Source organism: Crocodylus porosus, unplaced genomic scaffold (genome assembly GCF_001723895.1).
Source record: "Crocodylus porosus isolate Cpor-Errol unplaced genomic scaffold, CroPor_comp1, whole genome shotgun sequence".
Taxonomy (NCBI): domain Eukaryota; kingdom Metazoa; phylum Chordata; order Crocodylia; family Crocodylidae; genus Crocodylus; species Crocodylus porosus.
In genome coordinates this window covers 24,147,336-24,172,826 of record NW_017728910.1, presented here as the reverse complement: position 1 = coordinate 24,172,826, position 25,491 = coordinate 24,147,336, and the positions used below count along the sequence as shown (strand labels likewise).

Sequence of the window (25,491 nt, the reverse complement as noted above, 5' to 3'; positions counted from 1 at the left end):
CGCTGCTGGCGGTGGGCTGCACGGCGCTCCCCGGCACGGGGAGTGGCGCGTTTTACTGGGATGCCCTGCGTGCGGCGCACGCTTTGTTATGTAGTTCGTCGTGCACTTTTTTGTTGTCGCTTTGTTACGCTGTTTGTGATGCGCTTTTTGGTTCTGCGGTTGCGCAGAGTTTTTTTGTGCCGCCCTCCCGGCTCCGGCCGCCGGGAGGGAAGCGCCTCGCGGCGGCTACGCGAGCCACGGCGACGGCCTGACTCGCCGGGGTCGGCGGGCCGCGCGCAAACCCACCGGATTGGCGGCGCGGCACCACGTGACCCTCCGCCTCAGCGGGGCGCGCTTCCAGGGACCTGGGTTGCGTGTCCCCCCCTTCCATCGGGATTGGCGGCGAGGTCCCATGTGACCCACTCCTCCCGGGGAGGGCGGGGAAGCCGCGGTTGCCAGGCGACGGCGCAGCGAGCGGCCTGGCCGGGAGGTAGAGGTCTGCGGCCGGGGGGAGGAGGGTCGGTAATGCAACCTCTTTGGGAGGGGGCGTTATGACGTGAGGGGTGTGGCGTGCTCTGGGGGTATGGCATCGGGGTGAGTGTGGCGTAGGAGGGGTGGTGCGCCCTCAGGGGCTGTGATGTCAGAGGGGCACGTGACGTAAGGGGTTGGGGCGTGCTCTGGGGTGCACGTCAGAGGGGCAAGTGCTCGCTAGGCGGGTGTGACATAGGAGGGGTGAGGCGTGCTCTGGGGTGTGACGTCAGAGGGGTGGGGTGTGCTCTGGGGGGTGTGACGTCAGGGGGCGGGGCATGGGCTTGGCAGGTGTGACGCTGGAGGGGTGAGTGTGCCATTGGGAGGAGAGGGGTGGGATGGTGGGACCCTCATTCCCCCATGGGGAGATGGGACCCACCCATCCCCCCATGCAGACGGGCCTGCTCCAGGGCCACGTGCTGCACAGGGCCGTGGGCACTGGCAGCATCTGTACCCTGGTCTCAGGGGTGGCAGCACCTGGCGCCAGTGAGGACCAGCACGACCAGGACCACGACCCTGCTCCGGTGGCCAGGCCGCCGCGGCAGATGCAGGGACAAGCCACTGTCTGCACAGGTCACCACACTGACCAGCCGTCCGTTCCCCCGTGACAGCAGGAGCCGACAGAGTCCACGCCTGCATGGTGGGAGAGCAGCTGTGTGCCCGTGTGTGCCCCTCTCGTCTGAGCAGAGAGAGCGCCTGCTGGGCTCCGGTTGCTGCATGGGCAGAAACATCCAGTCTTGACACCAAGCTGTCCTGATGTGAAAGCCTCAGAGGGAGGCGGCAGCCCACGCTCTCCAGGGACGCACCCAGGCACATCTATAAGAAGAAGATCCCCGATAGATCCCCTTGAAGAAGATCAGTGGGAGTCATCTGGGCTCTGGTCACACTTGTGATTTGTCCTCCGATGTGGTGGTGTCAAAGTACTTTGCACAAGGGATGTATGTTTGTAGAGCTCCTGTGGGGAGTGTTACTGGAGTTAGGACATGCTGGGGTGTGAAGGACAGAACAGGGTGGTCTGAGAGTTAATTGTATTGTGGAGCCACCTAACAACTCTTCATGTTTTGGTGATTTTCTAGGTCTCTGCAATGAGATGGGACAGTAGCTTGTCATCATGGGGGACATCCTAGCCTATGAAGCTGAGTTACTTGGGCTGGTGAAAGAGGTCAGTGTTCCCTGTGAAAGGGGAAAGACATTGGCTGGTGTTTGCATTTAGGAAGAGGGCATGGGGTGATTTTTTGCAGCTCTGGTTTTCCTGCTGTTATAAAAGCAGAGAATCATGGAGAAGTGGGGCTGGAAGGGAGCTCAGAGGTGACATCTAGTCCAACCCCTGCCTGAGGCAGGATCAGCCCTGTGCAAACCAGCCCAGACAAACCATACTTTAAACTCTGTGTAAGACTGACACAACACAGACCTAACACCCTAACCTGCCACAGGTAAAGCAGGAGAATCACAGCAGCCAGTGTCCTGCTTCTATGAAATGTTGTCAGTATGTGCTCAAGAGGTCCTGGGTATAGGGCCATGCGCCCCTGCTACAGAGAAAGGCAACCCCTCTCCCCTCCGCCAGTCCATACCAATCTATGGGGTAAAATGTGGACAGGGGTTTCCAGCTGCCTGAACCCCCATTGACTGCTTTGGCAGGCGGTGTGCTTGCCAAAGGTGCCATAGGCAGAGGATACCAGCAGTAAAGGCTGGCATCAGAATATCACTCACTGCTGGTTGGTAACACCTTTGTAAAACTAGGGCTTTATTCACAGGAACACCCATCAGGAGATGTTTGATCTCAAGGGTTAGATTCCCAAAGGATCAGAGACACCCAAGTCTGACATTTAGATGCTGCTGAGATCTCAGAAGTTCTGTTCAACTATCTCCTCATTCATCCTGAAATCTCCTATAAATTGGCACTAGCAGTTCTTTGCCTGGGTTGTTATTTTTGTAATTGCAATGTTTGTTTATTTTCAGAGAACTTAGTACAACATATTTAGGTAAAAAATATTGTTTCTTGTTAACGTAGCACAACATTTACCGTGGAGCAAAAAAAGGGCAAGTGTCAATATAGTAATGACAATTGAGTTGGAAAAAAAAGGCAAGCATCAGTATAGTAATGACAATTGAACTGAATTCACTGCATCCAAAATGGAATGGCACCAGTTTATCTGAGAAGCAAAGTGATCCCAGTCAATGGAAGCCCCCAAAAAGGTCAAGTGAAAAATAACCCACCTATAATTTTCTTTGGCTGGTATTCAGTGATTTTGGAAGGTTTAGAGTAGATAGGACCAGCCATTCAAAAATTATAAGTGAACATACAGACAGACAAAGAGGCCTACACTTCATTTTATATATAGTTTTCTGCTGGATCACATGGACAAAACTAAGTCCTGATACCACCGGTCTGCATAGTGACAACCCTGGCAGGCTTCTCCAGCTTAGGATTTCCTCCACTGATCTTATCCAGCCTAGCAGGCATTCTCAGAATATCCTGCTGCATCAGAACTCACTCAAAAGATAGTTGGGGGTGAGACTTCTTGGGTTGGGGGAGTAAAGGAGAAATGTCTCTCCCTTCAGCATCTACTCCAGGCAATGTCTAGTGGTTATAGGGCACTTATCTTGAAGGTGGGGGCTTGTTTTCAAATCTTCAGACAGCCTGATTTGGAGCAAGAACTTGAAGTCTCTCATCCTAGGATAGTGCCCTAGCCATCTGCCTGTCACTTATTTTGGGGTGAATACACCTCAGTCTCCCCTATTAGGTTAGAGAAGGAAAGTGGGAGATTGATTATAGAATCCAGTAGTTGCCTAGATTTTTGGAGAATCAGGTTCATGTTGCTGTTCTAATTAATATTTAATTACAGAAAGTTGAACAGCTTCTGAGGAGATGTTCAGACAGAATCACCCTAAAATGGCCATTCTGGATAGTGAGAGACCTGGGTTCAAGACCTAGCTCCAAACTGGACAGAGAGGAGATTTGCAAACATAGACAGTACATTAGTGCTGACAGTAGTGGGGCACAACACTGTGGTGCTGTTACAGTGCTGGAGGCACAGCTCCCTTGCTCGGCATTGTGTCTGGCCAGACTGGAACCCCCATGCCCTGCCTTTGGCACAGAAATTGCACCGCCGCTGCCACCCCACTCCCTGGTTCGAGGTGGTCTGCAGTCTGTGCCTACTTGGGCTAGGACTTAAATGCTGGTCCCGATGGTGCCTGGGAACTCAGTGGGTTGAAACGCCTGGTGCCAGCGACCCATGCTCTGGCCTTGTAGATGGCATGGCTCACAGGGGCCTGGTTATGAAGAACACTTGGGCAGCTGCTGCCTACTCATCCCCCACCAGCCCCTCTGTTGCACCACCATGTTTAGGACCTTCTGGATGTGGCCACGTACTGTGATAACCTGAGACCATACCTGCAGAGCTCATGCCCCCACCTGCAGCTCCCAGCCACGCCTCCTGTGGGCTATGGGCTGGGTGAGTATGGCCCCCCTAACCAACCCTTCTGGATCAATGGAGTGGTCATCAGCTCCTCTCCTTACCTCTCTGGGACCAACGGGGCTTCCTTCCTGCCCGTGGGGTATGGGCTGTCCCTAGCAGTGAGGCCCATGCTTCCCGCCTGTACAGGGGCCCCTGCTTCTCCCACTTCTCATGCACCAGGCTGCTTCTAGCAGAGCTCAGTCATGGAAGACAAAGCACCCCTGGGTCTTGCTCCTTGGCTGCAGAAGCCAGCTGCCAGCGCCCTGCTATGTTAAACCTCCAACCTGCTATGGGCTGGTGCAGCTGCTGCTGGGTGGCTTCAGCCTCAGCAACCTGGTTTACAGCAGGGAAAGGATGGAGGTTTAACATGGCCAGGAAGCAGCCATAGGCCAGACTGGCTGAGCAGTGCCACCTCCATTGCCTCTGGGTCATGACTGTGGTCAGGCTGCAGCCCTGCTGCCAGTGCAGAAATCTGGGACGTGCCCCCATGCCTTTCCCAGTGTGTCCCCAGTGTTTGCAGACAGGGGTCCTACTTCAGGCAGTGCCCTAATTACTGGATTTTTGGCTATAAAAATTTTCTCTTTGTTTTCTTTTTGCAAGAAAAGGCCAACATGGCTGTAGATATCTGCTTCCTTCTAAAATGGGGTTCATGGCTGGGAGTGCTGAGTGGATACCAGCATCTTTCTCCATCCCAAAGTTAGGTGCATAACTACCTTTGAGTGGCAGGGCTTAGGTCCTGCCCCGTCCTTATCACGTCCTATTGGCAATCTTAGGCAGCTTGTCCTTAGTACATTAGCTTCTGTGAACCCCATTTTTGGGGCATTGCTCTCCCCATATGTTGCAATTTAGGCTGGGGTTCCACTGCACAGCAGGGCATCTAAAAGTTAGGTGCCTCCTGCTGAGTATTGTAACATCAACCTCTGGTTGAGCATCTAGCCAGAATGTTTTGTTTGCTAAGTTTTTACAAAGCCCAGTGCAAACATTTATTAGATGTGAAAAAGTAGACAGATAAAAACATGGACTTAAATCTTTCACTGCAGTGTTAGGCAGCCAACCCAAACACTAGAATTAGAAAGTGAACGTGGCCAGTTTGTAATTTTCTCCCCCAGAGCCTGGATCCTACAGGGGGTTAGCTACATGCTTAATTTGGAGTACTCATTGACTTTGCAGCCAATTTTGTATATTTTAGATGGAAGAGGGAGAAATCTTTGCTGACTTTTCCAGCTTTTGCCCTAAGGGATGAGGTTGGATTACCTCCACCCTTATGTTCAGTTTTGTAGCTTCAGATATGATGAATGATACTTACTTATCTTACCCATTTTAAAAATTCACTTCAGTATTTGTGATCTCCAGTATCAGGACAGTCTGAAGTGACCTGCAGCTGATGCTACCTTCAGAGAGCATCACTTACAAGTTACTAGCCTTTCTCTTGGACCAAGTTACAGCATTTCTTGGTCTTACTTTCTTTCTGGAATAAATGAAGCAACTGACTATAGGAAGGCTTCAGATCACTCTGGCAACTCATCAGTCAGTATTTTAAGCATTTTTTAGGTAAGAGTATTATCTGTGTGTTCTTGTGTTGCAGTACTTGGATTTTGCAGAGTTTGAAGAAACGGTGAAAATATTTACAAAGGAATGTAAAGTAAAAGGGAAGCCATTACCAAAAAAAGTTGGAGGTTCCTTGAGAGACTCAAAAGCCTTGATTATCCAGGTAACAAATCTTTACATTTGGTTTAATTAGGTAATCATCAGAACATTAGAGACCTCTGGTGGTTTTTTTTACAGCTAATGATCTCAACATTTGAAATGCTTGAGCTAATTTTGAGTTGTGAGAGGAAGCTGGGAATAGATGATTTTCAATGAAGGGCCTTCAGTTCAAATTTACTCTCCCAGTAACTTCAGTCCCACAGAACCCAAACTATACATTTTGATCTTTTTGGTTGCCTCAATTTTTATATTTCCAGCTTGGAGCTCCATGAAAAGAGCTGGTGTTTTGAAAGGTGGTGAGCAACTGCCTTTATAAAATCAGACCACCCGGTAAAGTTCATAAGCTGAATCAAGTAGGTTACCTGAACTTGAGGCATCCAACCTTCTGCAGCCTGATGGTCCTATTGTCTGCAAAGCTTGTAAGAGCAGTAAGGGTGCATTCACATTTTTAATCTTAATTGGTTGGACACTTTGAAATACTATGTCTGGTTTTACATGATTGGCAGTGGATAACAGGGATTTTGGAATCAAGGATGATTCCCGAGGTCTCAGGCTGTTCTGAGTGTGATAGAAGTCTAAAGTAAGATCAATCAATGTGAAAATTAGAAGACTGTTTTCTTCAGAAAATGCTTATTTCTTCAGGGAATGCTTAGTAGTAGAAAGTGGCTATCCAGCCCGGGCTGTTTGCAAAGATGTGCACAAGCAGACTGAAAAACAAGGATCAGAATATGTCCTAGGCTGGTACATTTCTGGTTTGTTGCTTTAAAAATGCAGAGGGAAGTTGATATTAAGAAAAACATCCCCAAAGGAGAAGCTACAAAAATGGAGGGGAAGCCAAAGCAATCAGTGTTAATAAATTGAGTCTTATTTGTGGGTGAGATAAATTTAATACCATGCAGGCATTCTTCTGATTGGCTGAAGTCACAAGGGCAAAGGTATATTGAAGTGGGGCTTCACAACCACTTTGTATCTGTGCTCTGAGCACAGCTACTTGATGCTGGCTGGTGAGCAGAGGAAAATTTGTAGTTGTGGTCAGAGGATGTGAGCTTGGGTATGGAATTTCCTGCAGACCTAAAGGCTAGGGACAGAAATTACACATAAACCACTATGAGTGATCGGAAACCGGTCTGTAACACAACAGAAGTTCAGTGCACATAAACCACTTTCAAAATGGCCAAAACCAGTGTAAGATAAACCTGAATGGGTGTAACATCAGACTTAACTGATTCATGTTAAATCAGTTTATTGATCTTCTGTCCCAGATCCCCTCCAGATTCAAGTTAACTCACAGTCCCCCAGCATCCCAGAATGCTTTGTTTCCCTGCAACCCCTCCTCGCAGTGTGGGTGGGCTAGCCTTGTCCCAAGCTGTCTGCTTCAGCTGAGCAGGGAGGTGTGCTCTAGCACCCCCTGGCTTCTGGCCTGGGCCACTGCAGGCATGTGGCTGCATTTTGGGAATCAAAAGTGAATGTCTGTTCACTTGCTTATTGGTTCAACCTACACAGCCTAAACTAACCTGTGAAGAATGAATCAATTCAGCCTCTGGCTTTTTGACTGTTTGTACTTGTACTTACTTGTGGGTTACTGTGCACTTGATTATGGTTAACATAATTGTTTTGGGAGATGGTGAAATGATGACATTTTCAAAAGCACCTCCGTGACTTAAGTGCCTTGAAAATGAAACTTTGGCTTTTAAATCACCAAGGCACTTTTGAGAGCTTTCCCCTTTGGTACCCAAGTGATTTCTGTTCTCTTTTGCAGAAGGATCTGCTCACAGCATTTGAAGATGGTGATCAGAAAGTTTTCTTTGAGCTCTGGGAGGAACATATCTCATCTTCAATCCAGGACAACAAACCACTTGTCCAGAAGCTGGAGTTTTACCTTCACATACACTTTGCCATCTACCTCTTGAAGCATTCAGTGGGAAAGCCAGTAGGTTTACTATTCAGTTTGGACATCTTTTAATTTTAATTTGTCTGGTTTCCCCACCTGTGTCTCTACCAAGCTAGTGTAGCCTGGGATGGGGGTTGCTGAAGAGATAACCCCAGTCAGTTCCACTGCAGGGACAATACCTTGCATTGCAGTAGGACTTGAAGCTAGGACTTGGCCTTGGGAAGTTAGCAGGTGAAATTACTGACTTGGCCCTTGGTTTTGTTGAAGTACTGAATGCTTTTAAGTTCCAAAGGATACACGGGGCTTTGCTAAGTTGAAATTCTGCTTTGAGCTATTGCAGATCATTTGTTTCTAAAGCTGCTTGGAATAGGTTTTCATCAGAAATGGTTGCTTTTGATAGAAATCAACATCTATGGGAAACAATTGAAAGAAAAACAAACTGACATTCCCCAGCAGCATGTCTTATTTAGATAGTGCGCTGACTCAGTGGGGCAATCGTCCCTTCAAAGGAACTGAATAGCCTGTTGTTTTTAACTAATTCAAACTTAGGAAATTCCACAGTGTAACAAAGTAGCATTAATAATTAAAAATGAATTTGATTTTAAAATGATTTTTATTAATCCTGAAGTTATTAGTGGCTCAGGTGAGAATGTTTGTTTGTTTTGTAAACAATCACGATTTTTAATCCAACAATATCTCTTCTGTGCTTAGTGTGACATTTTATTTTGAAGTATTTTATTAAATAGAATATCAGAAATATATATTCCCAGGACCTCTACCACTGAAGCTGATTGATTGACCTATTGATTTCTTTCCATTGCACCATATAAGTATATTTTAGTTACGCTACACTTGCCATGGGATAAGAAATGGCTTATACAAAATGTCTAAAATCAAATCGTGCCTGCCTAGCCCTTTGCTGAATTTGGATATAGCACTTTGCTTGCAGAAATCTGTTCCAGGTGGACAGATTTGCTTGGTAGAGTAAACAGCCCTCCCTTAATTTCCCTGGCCTCCACCATCCTGTTTTAGCATGAGGAAAAAACCCTTTTATATTTCCTGCTCAGAGAAAAGAACAGGTAAAATATATTTTGCACTGCTGGAGTGAGTGCTGTTCCTCCAGTTGACCACTGGGAAGCACTAAGCAGTGCTTGGCTGTCAGTTATTCTGGGATTTATAATTGGCACTTGATCCTCCTCCACTTATGCCTCCACTTGCAGCTGCCACTCGGCTTTCACAGTAGCTGTTTTATAAACGATACCTGTTTCCTAGGACAAGGCTGAGTTTGATGAAAGAATTTCTCGCTTTAAAATGTATCTGGAGACAAAGGGAGCTGCATTGAGCCAGACCACAGAATTCCTCCCCTTCTATGCCTTGCCTTTTGTTCCCAATCCCATGGTCCATCCGTCATTTAAAGAGCTTTTTCAGGTAAATATTTCTTTTGCACAGGTATTTTTTTGGCATTGACTTGTCTCACAAGGCTGACAGAAGCTGAACAGACTGTAATTTAGTAATGCTTTTCTGTTGTGTCCTTCACCAGACATAGTAGGATATGTTTTGGTGAGGTACTGTGTGCATGCTATCAGTACACAACTTATGCTTGCTTATGTTGTCTTAAATCCTGAAAGATCCCAAGTATTTTATTGACTGGTGTTCTTAAGCAGGGATCACTGTCCTCTGTGCCTTTGAAATACATATGCCCCTGCATACAAGGTGGCAACATTACACTACAGTTCAACCCCACTCTTTTATAGTCCATGCCCCTTTTGGATTGTCACCCAATGTAACCATTGTCTCTGGGTCCCAAAGCTGAATGAGAAACCTGACACATTTTAAATAGCCCATTAGAACCACATTTTAAGAAACAAACCTTAGACTTAGATAGTGGACAGAAGAGGGAAAAATCAAGTTTTTAAGTAATTCTCCACCAACAGTGAGTATTGCTGTCCCAATATAGACAATCAGCCAATGTTAGTCATGACTTTGTGGCAACACGGCATATCACTTCCTCTCCAAAAATGCCTTATTGAGAGTATATAGCTACATCTACTGAGCGTCTCACATAGTTTTTTCCCGATAATTTTTTTGTCAGCTGGGTATATTTGCCTTTGTCCTCACTTGGGGTGTTTCAGATCCTACAATCCATTTTTTGCAGAGGTAAGATGAGAAAATGCAGGAAGCTGTGATTAAAACTCACAGGGAGTTTTGATCCCTGTCTCTAGTTCTTTCACTTTGGAGATTTTACAGTGCTGTATAATTGTGTTCTTGACTTAACAGTGTTAAGAAAGCACCCTTTTCTCACTTCCTAATTGCCCAGGTGAGTGGTTAAGAAAAGATGCCTAAATGAAACTGGCCATTTTGTGGTGCTAGTTTGTGCTTTGGCCGGACTATGTGCATTGGACAGCCCTCTATCGGCTGGTAAGGCAAATTAATACCAAAAATAGGCACAGGCTATGGCTTCCTTTGAGACTTTCTGTAAATAATGAGAAACAGTCTGGTTGATTTCAGAGAAGGGGTCCGACTACTTTCTTGCTCTCACTTCCAGTCATTACCCTTGTTCCATCTTTTCCTAAGAAAATCAGTCCAGTTTATTCACAGTCCAAGACCTCAGTCTGTTTTCACTGATCGTTCTTGTGAGAATTGTACCATTCAGTTGCCTCCTTGGCATTTTGGCAACTGATGTGTTTACAGAATGGAAACAGCAAACAGTAAGGAGTTACAAACCTATTAAGCAGTCTTGTTACAGATGGATAAGAGTTTTCTTTTCAAGAATCCTGTGATACTGGACGTTGATTGTATATACAGTATACAGTGCTAGTTGGATTGAAAAAGTAATAGGCAGAAAGGGTTGTAAGAACATATGATATCCAAGGTGATATACCATATTCCATAGCGCAGCATTATCTTAAATTCAAATCGGCAAACCTGCCAAGTCTAAATGATGTATCCTTTCCGACATGGTGCAACTCAGACTGTAAGGGCAGCTTTGAACACCCAGAAGAGCAGTAAATCTCAGGAAGATTTACTCTCACCTGCAGGCTACCTTTTCATCAAGCAGCAAGCAGAGTGGATGGAGGGTGGAAACTGAGGAACTGAGTAGTTGGTAGAAATTCTTAACGTACAAAGGCTTCATTTTTCCTTCCTGATTTACTGTGTTTTCCATTGCTCAGAGGAGGGTGACTCCAGTAACAGGTACAAAGAATAAACAGCATTCCAGATAGCAGCTGATTCACGTTAGTCCATGTTTTCACAGTTTTCCTTCAATCCAAACTGTTTTAGTGATGATGGAGTCTGATTTACTGAGGTAGCACCTGGACCTTTGCATGGGTTATGACAAAACGCTGTGTAGACAGAGGCTAGAACATAGACGTTCCAGGCTCAATCAACTGTGAAGTGTGACTGTAGTGATTTCTGCACCTTTCCCTGTCGGAACCAGTTTGCTGTTACAGTACATTATGTAAGAATGAAAAATTCTTCTTCATGGTTCATTTTTGACTTGGCTGTTTGCATTTGTGCAACTTGAAGCAGCGTGTTTAGAGTACGCCTACTCTGAGGTTTCTGTCAGTCCAGTAAGATTACATAGCATGAATAATTTACAGTTGAAATAAATATTGCATAACATTTCGAGGTCTTGTTTTAAAACAAGTCTGCACATAAAATACAAATCACTTACCATGGAATTGATTTGCAATTTTTTTTTTGCATATTTTCCAGGAAGCTAACAGGCAAACCAGCCTTCATTACATCCAGGAGAGAACTTTTCACAGTCCTGTTGGCTAATACAAGGCAGTTTATGACTCACGTATGTGTATGGTAGACATAACTTGGTGAACAGCTCTCATTTTTTGTTTTTCTTTTCAAGGATTCCTGGACAGCAGATTTGAAGATGAGATTGGAAAAGTTCCTATCTCAAACTGTCAAAGCCAGCCATACTCCAAGACTTCTCACTTTATATGTATCCTTTGAATAATGTTTAGATCGTTAATTTAGACTGACTTTTAGAGCAATTCTACTGAAACAGTGTGCTGTTCATATTTTCTGTATAATTATCATAATGTTGTACTAATAGTAGGAAATATTGTTGACATACCACATTCAGAAAAATAATTTAAAAAAAGGGCATACTGAGCTGTTTGTTTATCAGCTAACCATTATTTAATATAATATGGATAGTACTGCATTCTCGAAGGCGGAGGTTCCGAACTCCTGGGCCATTGTTCAGTACCACACCACGAGGGGTTGGCTGCCGGTTTGCAGGAAGGTTGGCTGCCGGACCAGAAGTCCAGAAGTGACCAGCATACTGTGAACCAGTATGCTGGTCACTTCCGGTCCGTGATTTGCTGGTTCATGGTTTGCTGGTCCGCAGTCGCTTCTGGTTTGTGGTTTGCCAGTCTGCGATCTAAAAAGGTTGGGAACCACTGCTCTAAGGCACTGTTTGGATGATAGCTATGTTCTTGGCATCCAGTTTTCATCGCTTTGTGTTTCAGTGGCTAGCTGGAATTCTCCCAAGGCTTTCAGGAGTGCGAGAGAGAATTGTTTTATTAGACAAATTATGCTGCTAACTTTATTTTATTGGTCAAATCACCCCTGTTCCTCTGACTCAGTCCAGCCCACGAAGAGCTGGATTTGGTACCTTGCAGTCAGCTGTAAGGAGCCCTAGGAGTAAAGAAGGGTTCAAACTGGATGCTTGCACCATGGCAGAATTGAGTTGTCCCAGCTCTTTCCCTATTGCATCTTCATTTCTTCTGACCCATCAGTTTAGTTGCCCTGTCCACTGCAGTGGGGAGAGAGCTAGGATTGCTTTTGCTGCTGTTCCACTCCTCTTTGCTCTTGTCCACTCCCCTCCACCTGGCAGGATGGAGATCAGTGATGAACAATGGCAGCTTTCCCTTCTAGGTTGCAACTTTCTGTGTGGAAAGGCTACATAAAGTAGTAGCCTTATTCTTCTGCATGGGTGGCTCATAATTGAACTCTAAATGTTCCTTGGTTTGGAAACACTGTTCACTGCAAACCGTTTGCAGGTTTTCACCTTACAAAAACTAGTATTTGATAACACTTTCTTGGATTTTAGCCCTTTTGAACCATTTCTTGGTTACTGCCTCCTAGGACTTTAGCTATCAAAGTTCATGCTTCAGGATTTACATTGATGTCTATAGGGCTCAGCAGAGATTAATCCAATCTTTTTGGTGCAACATTGCACAGTGGGATAAATGTGTCCCCATTCCACCCTCACGTCTTCTGTGGAAGTGTTTGGCAGTAGCTCTAGTGTTGCTCTAGGCATGATTTACCTTCTTGGTCAAGTCCACTCATCTGTGTCCTTAACCTGAAACCCTCTGACATGGATGTCTATTTTCCTGAACTATACTTTTTCTGGTACCACAGAAGGAGCACGGGCAGTGCAGCAAAGGTAAATGACCAGATTTGTTGGGGATGTTTTATAGTCCTGTTTTGTTAACAGCAATGGAAACTAGGAGAAAAATGAGCCTGAAACAAGAGGGCAGGTAGTGAAACTTGGCCAAAAATAGCTTAAAATTAAGACTCTTGATGCCTACTTTGGATGGCTTTTGAAGCCAGTGAGACTGTTCATGGGCACAGCTGACTGCCAGCAAGCGAGAAGCTGCAGGAATGGGGCCTGATTGTGCAGCTTTCTGTTTTCAGCTTGGCTTTCACTCAAGAGCAAAATGAACAGTGTGCTTGGTGGAAGGTGTATGTTTCAGCACATCTTGCCACCATGGTAAGATGCAAGCTTCTTTGACTTCCTGTGTAGTCTGTTTGTGTAGCTGCTCATATGTAGGTCCTCTGCCCTCAAATGCAGTAAATTATTCTGTAGGTTGTCAGAAACTGGCAAAGAAACAGAGGTTTAAGGCATTTAACTCCTCTTCCATATTTTCTTTTATTAGATTCTTAAAATAAAATCCATTTGTTTAACCTGTATAAAAGCATGTGAATCTTGGAGTAACTTTCTTATCATGTGTTGTTAAATCTCACTTTCAAAGGTAACTTTAGCATCTCCTTGTCATTGACAATTCAGTGAGACCAGATCACCCATGTGCCTGAATCCATTAGATGCTTTTGAACATTTTCCCTCCAGTTTCTAACGTTCATTTTGGCACTGTGGTTCTCATTGGGTGCATCTACACATGCAATTAATGCAACACGATAAACTCCAGTGCGGTCTATGCTGGAGCAAAGCGTTCCCGGGCGCAGCGTCTGCACAGGCTTCTGTGACTGCAGCACTTTGAGCTGGGGCAGAGCAGTCCTGGTCTGGCAGGAGGCCCCAGGCTCCAGGTTGGGTGGTAGAGGGGCTGTCTGGGGCATGATACTGCTAAAGTGCAGGGCTAGGTGGTAGGCAGGCCTGCACTATGGCACCCACATGCCCCAGCCAGCCCTTGTCACCATCTACATGTGTGTTTGGTGGAGTGAATTACTCTGCTGTAGGATAGTACTGTCCTCAACCGTACTGTCCTATGGCAGATTTAATTACTTTACTGCGCCTTAATACTGGCGCACATGTAGACTGTGATGTTTTACTGCATAGTTAATTAGTCAGCTCTGCAGAAAAGTGCACATGTAGATGCATCCATTGACTCCTATATGTGCACAAAATCATTAGGTCTCTGTGTCACTTTATCCATTGAGTTTTGTTTGATTTGTATTTTTGCTCTGAGATTAGATGTGCTCTGCCAACTTCGTCTACAGAACAAAAAAAGAAATGGCATGTGTCTTCTAGTCTGAAAAGCTTCAATTATTCACTTTGTTATTTTATGTTCCATTTTGCACATGATTCTGTGAAGTATAAAGGAAGCATCTTTCCAAATTGTATTGTTTTAAAAGTGGGACGCTAGAGAAATGGCAGTTATTTTTCCCCTAAGCAGACTTTTTCAAAGGGAGCGGTTTCCATAGAATGATATTAAGTTGGTCTTTTAACATAGGCCCCAATCCTCGGAAAACCTTGTGCCTGGATAGACTTCTGCACAGGATAGATACTGCCTGTGTGGTTCTGTGAGGAGACTCAGACATGACACCCTTTAATATATAACTCTCTTTTACTCCCAAGCATGTCAGTCTGGACTTTTAAGAAGACCGCTTGAGACCTGCTTTATAGGAAAGGGCATTGGCTTGTGAGGTGTGAGCTTGGCAATGTGCTTGCCGGATCGCAAGGGCATGGCTTGGTGTGGAACCCATAGAATATATTCACTGTTGGTGAAATGTGTGCTTTATCAATGAAGGAGAAAGGCAAACAAAATTAACAGACAACACATGAATGAAGCCTAGCATGGCAAAGCGTACCAAACACAGCCCCTCGCAAACACCTGCCAGTTGTTAGTCTGACGGGCTGAAGCACTTTGAGGTTAGCTGTGCGCTGATGCAAATATACTGGAGAGTTAGTGTGTTTATGTTTCCTGATTAACCTGCTTGCTTCTTTGGCTCTCCTCCAGTTTGCCAGAAAACATTGATACCTGTATGGTGCTAAAAGCTGTCTGCGTGGCAGTTGTGTTCATGTTATTACTTTCCCATAGGTGTTTTGTTTGCCTGGGTAGATCACAAGAATTACAGAATATTGGCACTGGGCACATGAAGCCCCTGACTCCATGTGTATCCTGAGTGTTAATGGAAAATGGCAGAAATAAAAATTTCCCTGGTTGCTCAGTTACTGCTCTTTGTATTTCCCAACATCAAAAATCAGGGCAAAGTTTACGCTTCTCTCTTGGTTTTTATATTCTAGATTTGTCTCGGGCTCTATTGTTTTTAGTTCATTGATGTGAAGCCTGTGGGGCAATCAGAAATGGAGCTGTAGTGCCAAATAGAGCTAAAGCACCTGAAGCATGGAGGGCTCCAAAGATGTTTGTGTCCCTAGCCTGAAAGACAGGAAACCTTTCCGCAGATGCCCATGCCTAAGAGCGAGTACACTACAGAGCAGCACAAGAACAATAAATAATGTAATTTGTGCAGTATCACTTCCGGTAACCGATTGGGTGAGATTTTAAGACACAGATGTATCTAAAGCAAAGAGGGCGCAAACAACCCCAGGGCTGTTTGAAATTGCACAATGACACCTCAATTACTCCATGATTTTATTCTCATGTATCTGTCTTACTCTTGGCCTCTGAGATTTGTAATTAGTAACTATAGTTACTAATTAATCTTATTAGTCTGTTAAGTCTTAGCCTAGGTTTGAGGCTGCCATCTCCTGTGAGTCATGCACAAACAATGACTTTTCAGAGCTGGTGTCCTTCATTGTAAGCTCCCCAGGCAAAGATGCATTATTTTGGATGTCAGCATACTTCAGGCATGGTGAACAGGAGGGATTGGTTTGTACTTAAGTGTGATTTTTTTTTTTTCCTGTGTGTTCTTGCTTCTTGGCCTTTTTGGTTAAGATTAAGTGCAAGTAAATCATGAGCCGTCATCAGTCTGAAGAGAGATGGCTAAGACAACCTGCCAGAAGCAAGAATAGGCGGAATCATAGAGTCATAGAAAATGAGGGCTGTAAGGGACCTCAGGTGGTCACATCTAGTCCACCCCCTGCTCCAGGCAGGACCAGCCTCAACTACATCATCCCAGCCAAGGCTCTGTCTAGCCAGGCTTTGAAAACCTCCAAGGACTGAGCTTGCACCACCTGTCTGGGTAACCTGTTCCAGTGTTTTACTACTCTTCTAATGAGAGAGTTTTTCCCAATATCCAACCTCAACTTCCCTTGCTGCAATTTGAGCCCATTGCTCCTTGTCCTGTCATCTGCCCCCACTGAGACCAGTTCAGCTCCATCCTCTTTGCAACGCCCCTGCAGGGAGTTTAAGGCTACTATCAAATCCCCCTCAGTCTCCTCTTCTCCCAACTAAAAAATCCCAGTTCCCTCAGCCTGTCCTTTTAAGTCATGTCCCCCAACCCAAGAACCATTTTCCTTGCCTTCCCCTAGACTCTTTCTAACTTGTCCAGATCCCTTCTGTTGTGGGGAACCCAAAACTGGACACAGGACTCCAGATGTGGCCTCCCCAGTGCTGAATAGAGGGGAAGATTCGCTTGCCTTAACCTGCTGGCAACACTCCTACCAGTGCAGTCCAGGATGCCATTAGCTTTCTTGGCAACAAGGCCACACTGCTGGCTCCTATCCATCTTATTGTCCACTGTCACCCCACCCCCCATGTCCTTTTCTGTAGACTGAAAGATCCCCAACAAAGACTGCAAACACTACTGACAGTACTTCATATGTGGCCAGTGTTGACCATATGCTAAACAAAATGCTTAAGAATGCTCTAACTTCCTTCGCTTATGTACCAATGTGGTTACCAGGCATAGGGTACTGCTCCTCTCTGAACTCTACCAGAACAATCATTTGGAAAATGAGGGTTGGAAGGGAGCTCAGGAGGTCACATTTAGTTCAACCCCCTGCTCAAAGGAGGAGCAGCCACAACTACATCATCCCAGCCAAGGCTTTGCCTAGCCGGGTCTTAAAAGTCTCCAAGGATGGAGATCCCACCACCTCTCTGGGTAGCCTGTTTAGGGCTTTACTACCCTCATAGTGAGAAAGTTCTTCTTAATATCTAACCTAAACTTCCCTTGCTGCAACTTGAGGTCCTTCAAATGGAAAGGGTACTGATACTGTGCTTCCTTTGTTTTAAAGGCTGTTTTGTAATTAAGAATCACTGTTTGTGACTAAAGAGCCCTGTACTGGACAGCTGTCATACATAGGTGGACAGTTTTAAAATGCTGAGACTGGCTTTCATGCAGTTAGTGGGGTGCCTGAACATTCAAAGGTGTCGATTCTCCTGCAAACTATGTAGCTGCAAGAGTGATTCTAATTACTGTGTCTGTTCCCCCATCAAACTTTGGAAAGCAGATGAAATAGTGGATTTATTCTCATGACACATTTTAATTTTTCCTCCACTTCCAGTGCTCTTGAGGGCATGGCCTTAATTAGACCTGTTGTATCATAATTGCATGTTCCGGTTTTGTCATTATGGCAAAAGGACTGGGGTACTGAGTAGAAGTTTTTGTGCCACGTGTTCTCAGGATCTTTACCATTTTGGAAAAAATACTGTATTTTGTAGTCGCGTGGTCTAGAAACCTGGTACACATTTTACATTTGCAGTCATAAGGGTCAGAGCAAAATCAAGACCAAATGTTTTTGTGTTGGGGAAAAGATGTTTTTAGTTGTTTATGAAAGTTCTCATGGTTCTTTTGACAACTGTGAAATTAAAGAAAAATATGAAAGAGAACAGACTATTTACAGCCTGGGGAACTGGGAGATTAGATTCTCTCGGTGAGTTTGCCATCAGGAGGAGCTATTAAGTTGGCCCTTTCTTAGATATTTTTTGCCAGACATAGATATGAACTATGACCTGTCCCAAGCTCAGCTGTTATTCTTTCTCACTGAGTTTGTCCGTCTCCAGAAGAAAAAAAGCCCCACTCCTGCAGATGCAGAATGCTGCAATTCATTATATGTGTCTCTCAAAAAGAGACCATTTTAAAGGAGAAAGGAGGAGGACGGTGGGTGCATCTACACAAGACATTTAGTAGTTGCATAACTACGCAATAGTGTCCCAGCGTGCAGTCATAATGAGCTACTGCGCAGTAAGCACCTCTCTTAGACGCCCCCTGCGAGGGTGAAATAATTGTCCTTTTATTCACAAGCCACCAAAAACACAGAAGTCAGAAAAGGCAGTTTCTCTGCAGGGTCTGGCTCTATTTTTGCACCTGTTTATAGCTAAATTTTTTAAGCATCTTTTTAAAATGATTATATTTCAGGTAAGTGGAAGCATGACAGTTTGAAATGGTTTTTTCACGTGTCATAAAAGCTTGGACCATACTGATTAAAAATGTAGTTCTGTCTCATAATTTTAAAATTATTTGCTGGAGTCTGTTTAAAAAACGAAACAAACCAACAAACAGCTGTGCTCAGTATAGCCCGTCTGCTAGAAATTGAGCACGTTTCTGAAACTTTAAAAAATACAGGACATGACAGGTTGTAAGCAATTCTTAGCATCAAAATTCATATTGCTATAAAGCAACCTGTATTTTTCTCATTGGTAGTGAAAGTTGTTACAGACAGTTCAGTTTGAATATTGTTGTTTTGGGCAGATTTACATTCACATGCTTATTGCTTGATGAAGCAATCTGCCAGAAAGTAAGTTACTCTACAGAAATCCAGCAGGCATTTTTGGTAAAAAAACACCTTGCAACATAACTGGTTCTTGACTGCAGAAGACCCCTGGAAAAGCACATGGCTAAAATATTAGTTTCTGAGCATCTAAAATATGCAGCAGAAGCATGCAATAAATTTTTTGGACTAACATAGCACCTGAGGATCTCAGACCACTTTAGCAATAAGTTAGATATTAGGAAAAACTTTCTCACTAGGAGGGTAGTAAAGCCTTAGAACAGGTTACCCAGAGAGGTGGTGGAGTCTGCATCCTTGGAGGTTTTGAAGACACAGGTAGACAAAGCCTTGGTTGGGATGTTGCAGTTGGGGCTGGTCCTGCTTGGAGCAGGGGGCTAAACTAGATGTGACCTCCTGCAGTCCCTTCAACCCTCATTTTCTATGAGTCTAAGATTTCTGTGATGGTGGGAGGAACTGCCACATTTCAGAGAGAAAAGCAGCATTAGGAGTCAAAAAGATTTGCTCAGGCTCACAGAACAAAGCTGGGAAGAGGATGTCATGACTCTATTTTGTATTTTAATCGCTTGTTTGTGCTTTTTTGCCTGCGCATCCATTGGTGTGGCCTGAATACTTCGCTGGCACTCCATGAATCTCTGGCATCTGGGGATAAGGAGTCCTAGTTCTGTCTGCTTTTCGGTAGTAAAAAAAAGTGGGTCTCTGAAACTTGAATGTCAGAAAGTGCCACAGAGGGGATTCTGTCCTCTTACAGATAAGTAGCCATTGTATCATTGTAGCATCAGAATGAAGTTGGAGTTTCATCTAGTTATTTTAACACAGAATCTTAGCAAGACCATAAAACCAGCTGTGCTTGCACAGTCCCTCTGTCAGCTTGTGGCAGCATTCACTATAAGTCAGGATGGTAAATTCCCAAGTGATGTTTGCAATTTTATGCCCTTATTGGTAGTGAGTAATGTGATAACGATTGCTGACACCGATCGCTGGCAGAGATACGGGAAGTGTGCTGAAAGCTTATGGCAGCCTTGTTAAGGCTGAATTTCAGTGCTGTTTACCTAAGGAGTAACTTAACTGAAAAGAACATGTATGGATATGTCACTCATTAACACGCCTTAGCATCCTTTTTGGTGCAGAAGGCATGCCAGTATAGGAAAAGTGGCATCATTTTCTCAATTCACCAGTTTTGCTACCGATCAAGTCAGCCGAACAATGGAATTGCTTGCCAAAGGATGTGATGAAGTTACCGCCACTGGAGAAAACTGAAGTCGCTGGAGGCAGGCAGTTCTTGGGGATTTTGTCAAGTTCTGTGGACACAGCCATGTGGGAGACTGGGTTAGAAATTGTCCAAGGACATTTAAGATTGCATTCTTTTGTAATCCCGTGAACTAGCTAACTCTTGCTCTTTAAAATGGACAACACCTAGGATTTACCCTGCCACAAAAGGTGCTGCATCTCTGCATTTTTACAAAAATGGTCCTCTCAAGTTTTATTATAGGGCACTCTCCCACTAATAGCACACCTCCCCAGGCACCAGAATGGCTGTCTGCGAGCGAATGGCTCAGTGACCTTCTTCTCTTCTTTTGCTGGTTTGTGTCTGAAGTGACATTCTGACTTGGATGGAAAAAAACCCTCTTCTGTGTGAAAATGTTTTATCTGCTGCTGTTGCAGATGACTTTGAGCACATTGCAGTAGTCTAGTTACAAGGCAGCGAAGGGCAGTTCTTCAAAAATTGTCCTGTAATTGGTCTGCTCTGAGTTCTTTCACCCCTGGACACAGGGTCTGGGTGCTGGCCAAATGCTATTGAACTGTGGTAGTTCTGCAAAGCCAGCTGGAAACCTCTTCCCTCTGCTGTGGGATTGGAGGACTTGGAGCACAGATGCAAAATACAAAATTGTCCAAAATGTTGCCATAGTCAAAGACCCTTTAATCAAATACATGTTCACTTTTATCACGCACTTTCTTCTGGTTTTTACTTTTTGTGTCTGAAAAGCTAGAGGTTTTTATATAACCAGATCCTGGCCTCTGTGCTGAGCCGCATCTTCAAGCCTGCTGCAGTCTGGTAATTGCAGTGATGCAGTTTGTAACTATGGGAGCATTTGTGATTGTGGTTTCATGGAGCAAACAGGACAAGAAGAATAGGCCCAGCTAAGCTCTGATGCAACGTAACAGGGACAAACCAGTAGCCAAGCCATGCCCTTGGTACAATTTATTTGAAGTCTACCTTGTGAATAAAAAATAACCCCCTAGTAACAGGTCAAGCTATTCTCCTACCAGCACGCTTCAGATTTTGTCAGTGTTATTTTTCCTGGAAGACTAAGGGTTTTTATTTTTGTTTTTCAACCTCTTGATAGAAATGTTGCAGCAGCTTCATCAGCAGCTCATGGAAGCCGACCGCAGGAGCATGACCTATGTGAAACGCTTTAATAAAATCCAGGCAGACTATCACAATCTCATCGGGGTTACTGCTGAGCTGGTTGATTCCCTCGAGGCCACAGTCAGTGGCAAGATGGTAAGAGGAGACTTCCATGTGTACTTGCTGCTATTAAAAAGAAAAAAATATGGAAATATAATACGTCCAAGGTATGCACTGAGTTTTACAGCCACCTGCCTGTATGACTACATCCAGCATTTAATACGTAGCACACTGCTGTGGTGGGACAAAGATGCTACAAGAGGGTGCCACACAAATCTCAGGGCTCAGAAACAGTTTAGGGCCAGCATACCACCCCTCGCAAGGTGGGCTCAGGGGGTGCAGCAGGGACAGCAGTCGCAGGAGCAGCACTAACTGTGACGTAGACCACAGCAGCCCTCAGAAAGCTGGTGCAGATATGCATTACCGTGAGAATCTGATTCACACCACAGCCCGACCACTTCCACAGCTGACTCGGAATCAAGTGGCACAAAGGTAACGTAAAGCCTCTTGCTTCACCTGCATGTTGTTAATTTAGTTAGTAAAGGACAAAAATGGAAAGAAGTGAATCGTTGCCTATGCAGAGTGGCCTGGATCTGTGTCTGGAACCCACAGCCTTGCTCTAGGTAAAGAGTGCGAGGAGCATAAACCTGCTTTCATCTCCTGAGTTAGGGTGGGTGTTCTGGCATCATTTAGGACAGCATGGAGACTGTTCTTCATGACTGCCTCCCTGCATCTTCCAACGACTTGTTGGGTTGCCAAGGTGGTGGAAGCATAGGGCTCACTGACATGCCTCTGTGTCACTTGGGGAGCACTGTGTGCTAGTGTGAACTGTTTGCTTCTGGCGGGTTTCCAGCAGCAGCTGTTTTCCAGTCTAACATCCGAACTTCGCTTTGGGGCAGGTTGGGAAAGGCACCTGCTTTCACATTGGCTTTGGAGATTAGGAGCAAATATCCAATTGTGTCCTTGCTCCTTTCTGTTTTCTATTTTAGTGCTGTCCACAGTGATTCTCTCTGTTTTCTTGCATGGAACTGAGCCAAGAACACCCGGCTTGGTAACCTGGTGTTTTGATTTTTGTTTCCATTTGTTCCAGAAACCAAAATTGCACAATCATTTCATCCTTCAATCTGTCCAGCTGATGGCACTCTTTAGCCACATACTGTTACTGCTTCTGTTGTTCATCAGAGGGGTTTTGAACATTAAGTGCAATCCCATTAGATGGATAGCATTCATTCTGATTAAGGGGTTTGACAGCTCCCTGGGTCTTTGCTTGTTAAGATCATGAGGGGTGGGGGATAGAGAGAGCTCCACACTGGACTGCCAGGAGCGTTGCTCCTGCTGCTGTTAGAGAGTCTGGGACATGTTATCACAATTTGGGAGTACATAGAGAGCAAGAAACTCTTAAACCCTGGGGGAATTAGGAATGAGCATGCTCACAGTATCACTCTGCCCCTGGTAAATACAGGGGAGCAGTGATCGTTTCCCTGCAATAGGCAGGTCCACTGTGATTTGATTTTCTTCAAGCCATAAAGCCCATTGGTGTAATGACCTTAGGATTGTATGAAAGGAAACACAAAACACATCCTATATAATTCATGCTTCCTCTCTTTTCTGGGTGGCTTCTGGTGTGGTGGGAGAGCTGCTATTTGGATAGGCTTGGTTGCACTGAGATATTCTACAGCTTATTATTGACCATGTCACCATTTATCTTTTATCTAAGGAAAAGGTCTATGCAGGCTTCAGTGTAATGAATTTTTCCTCCTTTGTGGACCGTGTGGGAGAGGGTGTTGTACCACAGTCTTGTAGACGAGACCAAGTCCAAAGAATGTTCTAAGTATTTCTAAATGAAAATGCTTTTCCATTTTTGTCCATTTTCAAGCATAGGTTTGTGTTCTGCAGGGTAGAATGTGTTGTTCTATAAATGAACTCATTTTAAGGGCTCCATTTCTGACAGCAACTGGTAAAACTACCTCCAGGACCAGAGCATGACAGAAGAAAAAGGAGGTATTATGTAACTTTATGTGCTTGGTTTGTTCCATTATTTTAGATCACACCGGAATACCTTCAGAGCGTCTGTGTTCGCTTGTTTAGTAATCAGATGCGGCAAAGTGTAGCGCATAGTATTGACTTCACAAGGCCTGGAACTGTGAGTATGATTGATTGTTACCAATATTTGCTTTTATCATTGTAACCATCTCAAAATGCAAGCTGGTTAAACTGCATATTGCACTGTGAGCACAGGATTATGATTATACCTCTGAAATATAAGGCGGAGGCTGGTGGGATGGCACTTTGGGGATTCAGAAGACTTTGTAATCTGCAGCGGCAGAATTATGCTTGCAGTTCTTGAATCATAGAAAAGTAAGGTTGGAAGGCACCTCCAGAGGTCATGGACTCATAGATTCATAGATGCTTGGGTCGGAAGGGACCGTAGCAGATGATCAAGTCCGACCCCCTGCCCTAGGCAGGAAAGAGCGCTGGGGTCAGATGACTCCAGCTAGATGCATGTCCAGTCTCCTCTTAAAGACCTCCAAAGCAGCAGAAAGCACCACCTCCCTTGGACGCCCATTCCAGATTTTGGCAACCCTTATCCTAAAGAAATTCTTCCTGATGTCCAACCTAAATCTGTTCTGTCAGTTTGTGGCCGTTGGTCCTAGTTACTCCAAGGAGTGCCCTGGTAAACAGGGCATCTCCTATTCTGTGCTGATCATGTAGGCAGCTACAAGATCACCTCTCAGTCTTCTCTTGCGGAGGCTCAAGAGATTCAGGGCCCTCAATCTCTCCTTGTAGGATTTTGCCTGCAGGCCCCTTACCGTACGAGTGGCCCTCCTCTGAACCCTCTCAAGGTTGTCCACATCCCTCTTGAAGTGCAGCACCTAAAACTGGATGCAATACTCCAGTTGTGGCCTGACCAAAGTCGCAATGGGGGGAAGCATCACCTCCTTGGACCTGTTAGCTTTACTGGTCACTTGGTCACATTGATGACTCCTGTTCATCTTGGTGTTAACAATGACCCCAAGATCCCTTTCTGCTACTGTGCTGCTGAGAGGGTCGTCCCCCAGCCTGTAAGTACGCTGGTGATTCCTTCTTCCTAGGTGCAGCACCTTGCATTTGTCCTCATTGAACTGCATCCTGTTCTGTTCCGCCCACTTTCCAGCCTGTCCAGATCCACCTGGATTTGTTCTCTACCCTCTGGTGTGTTTACTTTGCCCCATAATTTGGTATCATTTGTGAATTTAGACAGAGTGCTTTCCATGCCCTCAGCCAAGTCACTGATGAAGACATTGAACAGCACCCATCCAAGCACTGAGCCTTGCGGGGCCCCACTGCCCACATCTTTCCAGGTTGGTGATGGATGGGTCAGTATCACTCTCTGGGTGCGACCCCTAAGCCAATTTGTCACCCACCTGACCATGTAATCATTTATGTCACACCTGCTCAGTTTATCTATGAGAATATAATGAGAATTTGTGTCGAACGCCTTCTTGAAATCCAAGTAGATGACATTCACCTTGATTCCTGCATCTAAGCATTTTGTGACCTGGTAGTAAAAAGAAACAAGGCTAGTCAGGCAGGATCTGCCTGCTATGAATCTGTGCTGGTTGCCCTTTAGCATTGGTTTCCCTACTGGATTCCCATAAATGTGATCCTTAATGGCTTTTTCAAAGGTTTTTCCGAGGATAGAGGTGAGACTAACCTCTCTATAGTTACCCAGATCCTCCTTTAGTCCAACCCCGTTGCTCAAGGCATGAACATGCTCGTAGCGATGGAGATTCCACAACCTCTCTAGGGCGGTATCCAGCAACATTTTTTAGTGGCAGGCTGGAGACAGGCCAGTTGTAGTTGGCCACTGCTGCCACTTCTCTTGGGTGCAGTGTGGTCAAAAGCCCCAACTTGGTAGGCTGGATCTAGTGGCTTCTCAGGTCAGATCCAGCATGCAGGCCATAGGTTGCTAACCTCTGCTATAGGGAATCTGTTTTCATGTTTAACTACCCTTTTGAGTTTAAAAAAAAATCATGGTTAGAAGTGGAATTAGAGCCCTGTATGTATGCTTCCAAGACATCTTCATTGCTCATAATACACGTAACAAGCCACATTTTGGGTAAGTCTGTTTAGGCATGCATTGTGTCTGTCTTAGTTCCATTGCATCCAGGCTGTGAGAGGAAAGGTCTTAACTCTTGACTGTGGGCCCTTCTCCAACTGCTTGAGGTTTTTCCCTCAATTTGTCTTCCCTAGTTGCTCCATATCCGGTAGCATAGCAGATCCAGTGCAGCTCTTTTCTTGTTCTGTGCATCTCTACGCTGAGGAAAGGTCAGCTTTGCAAGGTGCTTAAAGATACACATGGACAGTAATAAGTGACACTTACACAGTCATTTGGGAAGGTTAGTCATGTAGCCCCATTGAAATC

The 25,491-nt window shown here is 45.0% G+C and overlaps 1 protein-coding gene across 3 annotated transcripts in view; it reads left to right on the top strand.

The window, feature by feature from the left end:
* Positions 1-385: 385 nt before the first annotated feature.
* ARMC9 (armadillo repeat containing 9) overlaps positions 386-25,491 on the top strand; it is a 97,690-nt gene continuing 72,584 nt past the window's right edge. For all 3 annotated transcript variants that reach the window (XM_019532869.1, XM_019532868.1, XM_019532867.1), the window contains exons 1-9: positions 386-469; positions 1,584-1,669; positions 5,551-5,676; positions 7,432-7,602; positions 8,836-8,991; positions 11,426-11,518; positions 12,946-12,970; positions 21,025-21,182; positions 23,131-23,229. In XM_019532869.1, coding sequence (XP_019388414.1) covers positions 1,619-1,669; positions 5,551-5,676; positions 7,432-7,602; positions 8,836-8,991; positions 11,426-11,518; positions 12,946-12,970; positions 21,025-21,182; positions 23,131-23,229 — 879 coding nt within the window. In that variant the 5' untranslated portion in view covers positions 386-469; positions 1,584-1,618. The remainder of the gene's footprint in view (positions 470-1,583; positions 1,670-5,550; positions 5,677-7,431; positions 7,603-8,835; positions 8,992-11,425; positions 11,519-12,945; positions 12,971-21,024; positions 21,183-23,130; positions 23,230-25,491) is intronic.